Source organism: Furipterus horrens, unplaced genomic scaffold, assembly GCF_987537825.1.
Source record: "Furipterus horrens unplaced genomic scaffold, mFurHor1.1.pri manual_scaffold_11, whole genome shotgun sequence".
NCBI lineage: Eukaryota > Metazoa > Chordata > Mammalia > Chiroptera > Furipteridae > Furipterus > Furipterus horrens.
Window position 1 is genome coordinate 1035545 of NW_028327181.1, and position 11576 is coordinate 1047120.

At 60.8% G+C, this 11576-nt stretch overlaps 1 protein-coding gene across 1 annotated transcript; it reads right to left on the reverse strand.

Annotated features, from left to right (window-relative positions):
- Positions 1-3114: 3114 nt before the first annotated feature.
- FZD10 (frizzled class receptor 10) lies at positions 3115-5687 on the reverse strand. Its single transcript, XM_090292229.1, has one exon. The coding sequence runs from the start codon at positions 5282-5284 to the stop codon at positions 3539-3541; it is 1746 nt and encodes a 581-aa protein (XP_090148355.1). The 5' UTR covers positions 5285-5687; the 3' UTR covers positions 3115-3538.
- Positions 5688-11576: the final 5889 nt, after the last annotated feature.

An 11576-nucleotide genomic window follows, 5' to 3' on the forward strand; every position in this document is an offset into this window, starting at 1 on the left:
CACTGTTCTCTTCTGACCCCCTGGCTTTGCCCACATGACCTGCGCCTTTTAAAGCAAAGCCATGTGGTGTGCTGTGAAGACAAAGTGGTTTAACCCACTCTGTGAGGTCGTTAATGCCACCAAGGGGCAGGACGTCCCAGTGGTCAGAAGTGCGGGTTTGTGGCCACACAGCTGGGGTTCCCCCCCCCCAGCTCCCTGCTGCTTCCTGTGTGACCCTGGGCACGGAACTTGCCTTCTCTGGGCTCAGGTCTCCTCGTCTATAAAACAGGGAAGGGACTAGCACTGCTGAGGGGCGTTGGAGGCCTGAATGAATGCGTGTAAGTGCTTAGCACAGCCGCTGGTGCCAGGTGCGTCAGCTGTCGGGACCTTTACCCCCAGGGGCTGACAAGAGGGCACACCTGAGATGGGTCACCTCTGTGAGGCCCTAGTTCTAGTTACCATCACGCCTCCAAGGCCTGCTGCGGGCTGGGCAGTCGCAGCCCCCTCGGAGCTTCCCTGCAGGCAGACAGGCCACCTCTGACAGTCCCTGGGGAACACTGCTGTCACCATGCACATGACCTTGCCGCTCCCTGGGCTGTGGAATCACATCCGTGGCACTGGGAGACTCGGCAGAGAGGCCGCCCGACCCCTAACAGAAGCCCACGTCAGAGGCGCCGTGTGCAGCCCCTGAGAGCCGGGCAGGTCTCCTTCACCGGCCGCCCCTTCTCCCGGCCGAGAACCAGGGGCCCTTGCTGCCTCCCCAGCCCTGGCAGGTCGCCGGTGAGTCGCCGTGTGTCGCGCACAGGACGGAGTGAACGGCCGTGGGTGACCTCGGATGACCACCTTCTGTGACCTGTCACCCCAAACAGGTTTTCCCTGGCTGGAGCCCATGCCATGATGTTGAGCAACTGCCCACTGCCATTCTTTCAGAAGCCCCGCACCCCACTAGGGACGAGCCGGGGACACCAGGCGCCTTGGCAGCATTGAACTTGTAGGGGTTGATGCCGCCCTAAACTCACCGACCGTTCTCTGTGTGTGACCGGAGTCGGGCTCCAGCTGCTAGAAGCGGTTTGTTCAGAATCCCTCCTGCCGTGGCCTGGGCCCGCCACGGGCGGACGAGGGGCCTCATCTAACAAGCCTTGATAGGTGTGGGCCAGGCCGCTGGCTGCGGGGACGGGTCCGCCCTGTGGCACCTTCTAGACGCAGCCACGGCTCTCCTGCTCTCCTGCGTGCCCGGCGTGTGCTTTCCGTGGGACCGACGTTGGCAGCCTGCGCCCCTGACCCGGGCGGAGCGGACACAGCTGACCTCAGCACTGAGCGTTGGGGGTCGTGACCATCTTGGCGGCTCTCAGCTGTGCTGAGTTTTTTCTGGGCTTTTCAAAGTTCTCTTTCAAACACACCACTTCTTATTTCTCCCAAAGTGACAGAAAAGGAGCCTTATATACGGACAGACACACGCACATAAACACCTCCAGATAGTCTTTCTGAGTAGGAACGATCAAGAGGTAGGTTTTTACTTGTGGGTGTTTTTAAAGCTATTTCTCTCTTGTTTTTAATGCACTGAACGCTGGCCTGGATTTTACCTTAAATGACTTTCCTGTCCAGTTGCTGTTCCTCGTACCTGATCCCCAAGCAGCCAGGGTCCCCGCCGCTGAGGGGCCCCCAACCCCTGTCCAACTCCAGCGCTGTTACGAGGCTTAATTCCTGAACACCCCCTCTAGGTCCTGCCCTGACCTCAGGTTTCTGTCTCTCTCAGGAAGCGCTTAATAAAAATGCTCCGAGGTCCTTGTCCAGCGCGGAGCCTGATGTGATCACGACCCGGCCCGTGGAGAGTTGGTCTCTGTGGTCAGTTGCCCAGGGCAGTAGCCCTGGCCGTGCCCCTGGCCCTGTGGCCAGAACTTGGGTTTATCTGGACCTCTGACCGCCTGACACGGAGCTGTGCCAGGTCTTCCCAGCCACGCAACTCTGAGGGCAAACACAGGAGCCCTGGCTGCATCCTCCTCGGGGGCTGCGGGTCCGCTGCTCTGTCCAGACCCCCGGGCTGCTTCGTACACGTGCCCCCGCAAAGTCGGCACGCCTTGGAGTGACGCTCTGTCCAGGCAGGCCTTGACCCCGGCCGGGTCCACTGAGCAGAACTCAGTCGCCCTCCTTGGCTGGCTCCGTTCTCCAGAAGGAGGACCAAGCACGTCCCCGCTCACGCCCCGGCCTGGCCCTAGCGCCTGGCTGCCAAGAGTCACAGAGCCCAGTTCACGCGCTCACATTTCCTGCGTGCGATTCCTTCGAAACTCAAGTGAGAACACCCTGCCCCCTCAGACGCAGCCCATCTGCCGGGTCAGGTGGGTGGGCACTGCTCTCTGCGTGGAGACCACGCTCGGTGTGCTGGGAAAGCCGCCGAGGGAGGAAGTTTTCTCTCTGCTCTCTCAACGCACAAGGGAGCAGCACCAAACTAAAGAACACAGTTTAGTTTTAATAAAATAGTGGAGCATGAAAATATCATCTCGATGCAGAGGCACAAGCAGGCTGACTCTGGCGGTGTGGGGGAGGGGAGAAAGGAGCCCTGGGCCTGGGCTTCTTGATCTATTCACGGGACTATTTGTTTAACAATAGAAAGAGTCAATAAGCCTCTGGGTACTTTGGAAGGATCCTCGCCCCCTTCCCCTCCCTTCCACAAATCAGGGCCAACCCTCCAGCATCAGCTTGGTTTCCATTAAAAAGCCACAAAATGTAACACTGAGGGGTTTCTGAGGGCTGGCCCCTCGCCCCTTTGTGAGGAGGTTTCCTTTGTTGTCGCTACACACAGCAAACTACTTGTTCCCCCTTTTATTTTCCCGGGAAGAGAGAAATGGCTGGCCCATCGCCGGCCTTCACGAACGTGAGGTCTGGGGGCGGCTTCTGTCCGGGAGGAAGACCGCTTGCTGGCGGAGCCCGGGGGCTAGTTCAAGGGGCTGCTGAGCCGCTGGGGTGTGCCAGGCTGTGAGGGTCTCTCTCTTGCTGCTGGCCCAGAAGTTCTGTCTGGAGGAAGCCTTCCTGAGGGGGGACCTCCAGGGGCAGGGGCGGGGGGTCGGGCTGCCCGGGACCCTCCCTGCCTCCCTCCGTCTCTCTCCCCCCCCCCTTCTCTGCAACCCGGCAAAGGCCCTTTAATTTGCAAACAAGTTATCCCCTCTCTGATTTGTAAATGGGTAGCTCAGCCAACTCAAACACACGCAGATGTATGTATATTTACCGAAGCTTCTAAACAAAAGTTTTCTTTCGGAGGGAGGGAGCTGAAGCGGCTCCTTCACCACAAATTAGTTACACCGGACGCTGGGGAGCGGGCGCTCGCCTTCCCCGAACACAAACCGAGCCGGACCCAAGCCTCCCCTTCAGTCTTTCCTGCCGGCGCCTCCGCGGCATCCTGAGTTCCAGGGCAAAACCTTTTTTTTTTCCTTTTACTTTTATTTAAAAAACAACAACAACAAACCGACCAGCCAACCAACCGAGAAGAGTGCCGTGGGGGGCCCCGCCGGCCGCTGGAACCTCTCTGGGAAAGCTCCCCCTCCCGCCGTCCCCTCCGCGCCGGTCACACACAGGCGGGGGGCTGGGCGGCGACCTCGTACTTGCCCAGGTACGTCTTTGCGGGGTGCTGGGCTTTTTTGTAAATCCCGCCGTGGGCGATGACGCTGGCCGGTTTCCTCCTGCTCTTCCTCTTGAAGCGGCGGCTGCAGACGCTGCGCCAGGACTGCAGCGTCTTGGCCGTCCAGATCCACACCCCGCCGGTGATGCCCACCACCAGCAGCATGAAGATCTTCACCAGGAAGACCTCCACGGCGGGGATGGACGCGGCCATGAGGCAGTCCAGGCTCTTGGTCTGGTTGTTCACCCTGCACCTGCGCTGCGCGGCCAGGGCCCTCCAGTAGCCCACGTTGAGGCGCTCGTACAGGTAGCAGGCGATGACGCAGGTGGCCGGCACGGTGTAGAGCAGCGAGAACACCCCGATGCGCACCATGAGCTTCTCCAGGTTGTCTGTGTTCTCCCCGCCCGTCTTCATCACCCTCCGGATGTGGAAAAGGGCCACGAAGCCGGAGAGGAGGAAGGACGTGCCCAGGACGAGGTAGCAGGCCAGCGGCACCAGCACGAAGCCCGTGAGCGCGTTCACGTCCATGCTGCCCACGTAGCAGACGCCCGTGAGCTCGTCCCCCGCCACCCGGCGCATCACCAGGATCAGGATGGTCTTCACGGCCGGGATGGCCCAGGCCGCCAGGTGGAAGTAGCTGCTGTTGGCCTCGATGGCCTCATGGCCCCACTTCTTGCCGGCGGCCAGGAACCAGGTGAGCGTGAGGATCACCCACCACAGCGAGCTGGCCATGCCGAAGTAGTAGAGCACCAGGAAGACCAGGGTGCAGCCGGTGCTCTCCAGGCCCTCCTGGATGACGTAGAGCTGTCCGCTGTCCCGGTCGCAGGCGATGCTCTCGGCGCCGGCGAAGAGGCGGATGATGTAGCCCAGCGAGGACAGGCAGTAGCACATGGAGAGGAAGATGATGGGGCGCTCGGGGTAGCGGAAGCGGTCGGGGTCGATGAGGAAGGTGAGCACCGTGAAGGCGCTGGAGAAGAAGCAGAGGACGGACCACACGGCCAGCCAGACCACGGCGAAGCGCTTGTCGTCGCGGCTCCAGTACACGTCCACGCCGGGCGTGCAGAGCGGCGCGCACGAGGCGCTCTTCTCCACGTGGTGGAACTTGCCGGGGTTGGCGCAGCCGGCGCGACCCGGGCCCCCGTCCTTCAGCGCGTGCTCCTGCGCGCCCGCGGGCCGCTGCGGCCGGAAGAGCGGCGGGAACAGGCCGGAGCCGCGCGCCGGCTCGTCCGAGCCGTTGCTGGGCGCCTCCATGCACAGGTAGTTGGGGTCGTTCTTGTTGGGGAGTTTGCTGCAGTCCAGCGAGTCGGGCCACTTGAAGTTGAACTGCTCCATGATCGGGGAGCACTTGAGCCGGGCCTGCTCGCACATGACGCGGCAGGCGGGGATGGGCGTGGAGACCTGCTCGGTGCACATGGGCGCGTACAGCGAGCACAGGAAGAAGCGGAGGTGGCCGTGGCAGCCGTACTCCACGAGCGGCGCGAACTCGTGCAGCTGGATGGCCGCCTCGCGCTGGTTCTCGTGGCCCATCAGGTTGGGCATGCGGGTCATGTTGTAGCCGATGTCCTTGCACATCGGGATCTCGATGGGCTGGCACTTGCCGTCGCCCGGGCGCTCCATGTCCATGGAGCTGATGGCGGCGCACGAGCCCATCACCTGCAGGACCAGCCACAGGCGGGGACCCGGGCGCGGCATGGTGGCGTCGGAAGCGCCTGTGCGGGGAGGTCCGCCGCCCTCAGAGCCGCTGCTCCCGGGCTCGGGCTGCTGGCCCCGGCCCGGCGTCCTGGCCCGGGCCCCCGCCCATGCCCGCCCAGCCTGGCCTCGCTCCCCGAGCCCGGCCTCCGCCGAGGTGGGGCCGCGGAGCAGAGGAGCGAAGTTGGCGAACAATACCGGGAAGCGCGGGGAGCCCCGGAGCGCTCGGCGCGGCGGCCGGCGCGGGCTGCGAGTCTCTGCCGGCAAACTTTGGCCTCTTCTCGGGGCGCCCGGGCGGCGCGGGCGCACGGTCGCCGGGCCAGCGCGCCGCGGCTCCTCCCCACCCCCGCCGGCCTCGGCGCGGCCCAGCCCGCAGCTGTTTCGAGGTTTGCGTCCCGGGGTGAGAAGACTCGCAAAAAGGCGAAGGGGGAGCAGCCGGGTGGTGACAGGCCCCGCCCCCGGGCGCGCGCCCCGCCTCCGCGCTGCTTTGCATGAGAAAGCCGGGCCGCCCGCTCCCGCGCCCCCCGCCGCCGGCTCCGGGTCCCGCGGGGCGCAGCACTGTCCCGCCCGCGTCGCCGCCCGCCCCGGACACCCCGCCTGGCGCCACCGCCTGTCCGGCCCGCCGCTCCTTCGCCCTCTCTCCGCCGGCCTCCAACTCGGCTCCCGCCGCCTCCCACCCGCGCCCCCTTGCCGGGGTGCCCTTCGGGATTGTCCTCGGCACCCGGCGCCTCCCGCCTGCGCCCCCGTTCCCAGCGCACCCCAAGGGCACCGAGGTCACTGGAAGTTCGGAGACTGGCCGGAGAAGGGGGTGGGGTGCCCGCGGCAGGGGGCTGGGGGGCGCATCCTCCCGGTTTTTTTATGGAGGGTCCCGGGCAGAGGGCGCTTTCAAAGCGAGGTGGGATTTGCGTTTTATAGCCTCGGCCATAAAGTGGCCCTTTAGCTTGTAAACCTGCCCGCATCGTCCCGAGGCTGGGAGTCGCCGGGCCTGCGCTCCGCCTCGGCTCCGGGGAGGGCCTGCCTTTGAAATTTCAAAGAGAAGAGCTGAGAGCCGGGGGGAGGGGCTCTGGGAATCCAGATTTTAGGGCCGCTCCAGAGAGGTTTCCGCAGAGCAGGCGGGGAGGGGGAGGGGCAGGACGCCTCCTGGGACTCTTACGGCCCCCCTTCATCCCCAGGAAATGGGGGCTTGGCTTCTATAATGGTGACCCCCGCCCGCCCCCAAAGCCGCAGTTTGAGGGGCCTCGCGCCAGGCGGGGCTGGTGATTTCTTCTAGGAGGCCGAGTTTATTTATTATAGGAAGTCATGCGCTCGTCGGGTATTTATATTATTTGGCGAGTGATTTGCCCGGCCTGCGCCCTCCTTGGGTACGGACCCGCAAGGGGATGCGGAGTCGGGGTGACAGGTGGGAGGGTGCTGCCGTCAGCTGCATCCGGGGTCCCCGCTCAGTCTTCACAGAGAGTGGAGCGAGCGCCGGAGACCAAGGCCCTTTGCTCACCCCCTGGGACCGGGCCAGTGGTGATCGAATCTCTTAGGACACCCTCCGCCCCTCCCCCGCACAGGGCGTGCGCGGTGGGCCTCGCCTGGGAGAATGTGCCAAGCGCTTCACCCTGCAACGCGTACTGACCCTTAAATAAACAGTACCCCTAGGAGGTGGCCGTCTTTCTCCTCTTAGATGCCCTTGACGTCAGGGTCTTTTTACGTTTTTCCGGAGCTCCCAGGATATCACCTACAGGGGGCAGTTGGAGGGCTTTGCCATGGGAAGGGGAGGTCAGAGGAGCAGGATGGCCTTCTTTTACCTCGGTCCATTCTCAGGCGACACTGGGGTGTGGGCAGGCTGTGCAGACACCCCTGGGAGCCGGTGCTGGGCCTCGGGGGGGGGGGGGGGGAGACTGCGGGCGTTGCCAGGGGTCTCCAGGAAGCGCTGGGCAAGGAGAAGCCTCTGCCCGGCACTCTGGGTCCTCTTCTGGGAAGCCTTTCGTCAGCCGTGGCAGGAGAGGGCCACTTGCTCGAGGAGGCTTTTCAGAATGTCGGCCTCTGTCTCAAGCCAGGCGTGGGACTTCCCATCCCTAAGACACTTGGGAGACTTCACATGTCCACTCATTCACTCTTTCTTCCTTCAACCCATCCATCCATCCATCCACACACACCTGTCCATCCTTCCCCCTCCCTCCCTCCCTCCCTCCCTCCCTTCCTTCCCTCCTTCCATCCTTCCATCCCTCCATCCTTCCATCTACACGTCCTTCCTTCCTTCCTTTCATCCATCAGACACAGAGGAGGCTGAGGCTGGAACTTGCCCCGCCTCCCACAATTCTAGGTGGGCCCTGGGCTCCGGACCATTGTCCCCTGGAGGTGCTGGGGGAAGAGAAGGTGAAAACGACGGACTCCCCACCTCCACTTGCTGGGACTTGATCACTTCAGTGGAAAACCACAAGCTTTTTCAAAGGCTGCCATTTTTCTCATGTTATTGGGCTTGTTTTAGTCTAATGAGTTACTTTCAAAACCTTAAGAAAGACTCGGTGGACATCAGTTGCCTCTTCTAGAACTTTTCTGGCGGACGACCTTTGTCGGGCATCTTTTTTTTTTTTCTTTTCCTTTTTGTTTCTGTTGCTCAGAAACTACTGGGAAAAAATCATCGTGCAAGAGTTAAGGGGGACCGCCAGGCTCCAGAAGTGGGGTGCGGGCGATTGGAGAAGGGCCTCCTAATTGATCCTTTACGTGCTATTTTAAGTCAGCCATGTTCAGACCCATGATTTTAGCTAGAACCACGTCAGATCACTTTCTTCTCTCGTTTTCAGAAGAATGTCTGTGGAAATGCTGCGCTCTGCCCAGCTGAGATGGACACCAGCAAATACACGTTATTATAGAAAAGCGAGCGCTCTGAGGAATCAGCCAGGGCCAGATAACTCTGTGACTAATAAATGAAAAGGGCCCTTTGATGGCTCCAGCTGAAAAGATATTTTATTTTATTTTATTTTCCTGTGTGTGGGATTCAAGATGTGTGATGCTAAGGAGCAGCCGGGTCCCCTGCTGGTCGCCTGGGCTGGCAACTGGCCCCCTCTGGCAAATGTTATGGAGAATTGGGAGGGATTTTATGGCTGTCTTTCCCCTCAGCTCTTTTTTCTTTTGTCTTCTTTGAAGAATGACTTTAGACATTTTATTTACATATTTAACCATGGATGAAAGAGGGGAGAGAAAGCATTTGGGGCTGTCGTGGGAATAGTGATATGTTTAAATTAATGGAAATCTTATTAGGCCTCTAAAATTTTGAGCAAAGGTTTTTAATGAAACTTTATAATTAAACATGATTTTAAATAACACGCAGGGGGCAAGGAATTTTTTTAAACCCCCGAGCCCCTCAAAAAAATCTTGGAAAATTCTTCTCTGAAACAATCCCTCCCTTTGAGTTTTTGGAATGGGTTCTCTCAAGAAAGCACAGGGCTCTCGAAAGGGGATGTGATTCCCGGAGTCAGGCAAGCAGATATTCCTCTGGATGGAAGAGAACTGAAGGAGCGCAGAGTTTCACTCCCTCCCCGCCAGGTCCAAGGCATAAAATACTTTGGCACGGGCGCTACTGAACATCCAAGTGGTAGCTCTTCCTGGGATGTTCCCGTCCAGGGCACTTAGAGGCGTGTTCGAGGTTTTCTGAAATGGGATTAGAGAAAGGCCGCGTAATCTCTCCGAGATGGAAAAGGCTGGACGCTTTCAGCTGTAGAAAGAAATGGAAGCTTTAGACTTAGCACGTTGCAGCTAATGGCGAGACCCAGCCTGCGGAGTTACCCATCCGTGAGGCGGACAAAAAGACAGAGTAGCCTCGGTCAAGCTCCCGAGAAAAGGGGTTCAGGTTAGGTGGGGGCCTCCAGAGGCGCTCCTGACCATCCAGCTTTGGTGACCCTTTGAGAGGGGTGCTGTGTGTCTCCTTTGCCCTCCCATTGCCACCAGGATTTGCGCTCTGTCAGGCGCATGCCCGACCGTCCCGTCCAGGCAGAATGAAATGCGTTCTGTTTCCTCGCAGGCAGAGGGGTCTCCGGTGCCAAGAGGCACCCCTTCCACGGACCTCAGGGTGTGTAACGTTTCTGCCGAAACTTATTCTCGGGTGAAAAAGAGAAAGTGTGGAGAATTCTCTTTTCTAACCCAGGAGGCACGCTCGCGCCCCTCCCCCCCATTTTCCTCGGAGGAAACCACGCCCCCAGACCAGGGTCCCGAGGCTCACTAAGGAAAACACGCGGGGGCGCGCAGGTGGCGGCCAGCTGACCAGGCGCAGCCGCTCCAACTGCACCAGCCGCACGAGCTGGGGAGGCCGGAGGGGAGCCGGGCTGAGAAACGCACGGAAAAGCTCCCGCGCCCCCGACGGGCGACGCAGGTCCTCTGTCCCATACAACTTAGGCAGCTATTTTAAGGCCCCTTCCCTTGAAACGCGGTTTGAAATATGACCAGCGGTCCCACGGGGGGCCTTCGTGTGAATTGCAAATCAGAGCTTGTCTCTAATCTCCCTTTCAAGGCTGGCGTTGGATCGGTGGTCTCCGCGGGCGCCCCGCTGCTTCTCGCGCAGGGGGGACCATTCAGGGGGCCGCCGCTGTCCTCTGTTCCCACACTCCAAAACCAACACCGCAGACAGACGCCCTCCAACTAAATTAGATTAAACTCCTTCACAGCACATTGGCCTTTTCGCTGCCGGCCGCGCTCATTCAGCGCCTCCTAATTTAAAGATACAGTGTTTCTTTTTCCTCCCGCACTCGCAACGGCCACAGCCAGCACACGGGGGGGGGGGGGGGGGGGGGGGCAAAGCCGGCCCGCGTCTGAGTGCCTCCCAATTACAGGGGCCTCATCTGTTTAAAATACAGGCAGGCTTCGCGAAGGCCTCAGCGACTCAGACACAGTGACCGTCCACCGGGGGCCGGGCGGGACCCTCGGAAAGGTCCCTGGGCCTGGGACTCTGTGTGGGGCTGTTTCCTGAAGAATCGTACATATATGTGTGTGTATATAAACTCCAGAATTCCAGAACAACGGAACGGAAGTGCTTCTGTGTGTGTGCGGGCATGTTTGTTCCGCTCATATTCCCACCAGGCCTCAGGAACGATCTGTCGGGAGGGAACTCGCACACGGTGAGACCAGCCTTTATTCGTCCACGTCCCCTCGCCTGGCCCTGTGGTCCCTCCTGATTTAATGCCTCGCCTTCCCGTCTGCTTTCCCTCCGCGTTGCCCCCCCACCCCCCGCACCTGGGAATCCTTTCGTTGCCGGTGCCCACGGGGCCACGTGGAAGCTCCGAGCAAGGTGAGCCCCCCCCCCCCCCAGAACAGGGCTGCTGCCCCTGCACTGGACAGAGCGGGACTCCCACAAACCTTGTCCTGACTCCCAGGGAGCAGGAAAGACTCTGCTCCTGCCTGGGCGCATGTGACGTTGCCTGAGACTAAAACCACACACGTGGCCTGGGCCACAGCAGCCTGCCGGGCCGAGCCACGTGGGACCTGCGTCCGAGCCCTTCCACAGGGTCCTAGCCATGTCACCTGGGTGAGTTCCTTCCTGGCTCCCCGCCTCAGTTTCCTCCCCTGAAAAAGGGGACGCGTTGGGTCCCAGCTCACGGGACACGGCAGAGACCACGCCGTGATTCATGGTTAGTATTTATGTCAGCGCCACCGCGTCCTCTGTGCTGAGCTCTCAGTGGCCGCTGTCATCGCTAGAATGCCACACAGGGCGCTGGGACATGTGGAAGCAGGGCTTGGACGTGACCATGGGAGGACCGGAGGAACACAGGCCAACAGTGTCTCCGTCCATCACTCAGACGCTAATGAGAGCCGGGCGATGGGGCCCTGGACCCCGTGCTCAGCTGCCGTGTAAAATGACTCGCTGACCACGCCCAGGTTCCCTGGGAAGTGGGAGTGGGAGGAGCCCCATTTTGGGACAAGGAGTCTCAGGTGTCGGCATCTGAGTAGCTGGGCCAAGGCTGCACGCGGACGAAGGGCCGCACAGGGGCTGAGGCCAGCGTGGGCCCCGAGATCCCCATGTGCGGCATTGTCAGCCCGACTCTGGAGCCTGGTTCAGTGAGGGGCCCAGGTGTGGCGACTGTCAGCAGCCATTTGGAAGGTCAGGGCCAGGGCTGCGCAGTGTATGCCACGTTTCAGTTGCCTTGGATATTGGAAAATACTTATTTCCCTCTTATTCTTGAAAGACGAGGTAATAATTACAAGTGGAAAATAATTTCAGCATATCGACGGGCGGCGGTGGTGTCTGAGCGGCGTCTCCCCTGTGACAGAGGCCCCAGGTAACCCGGTCCCCGGGACCAGGCTGGGCAGGCGCCCC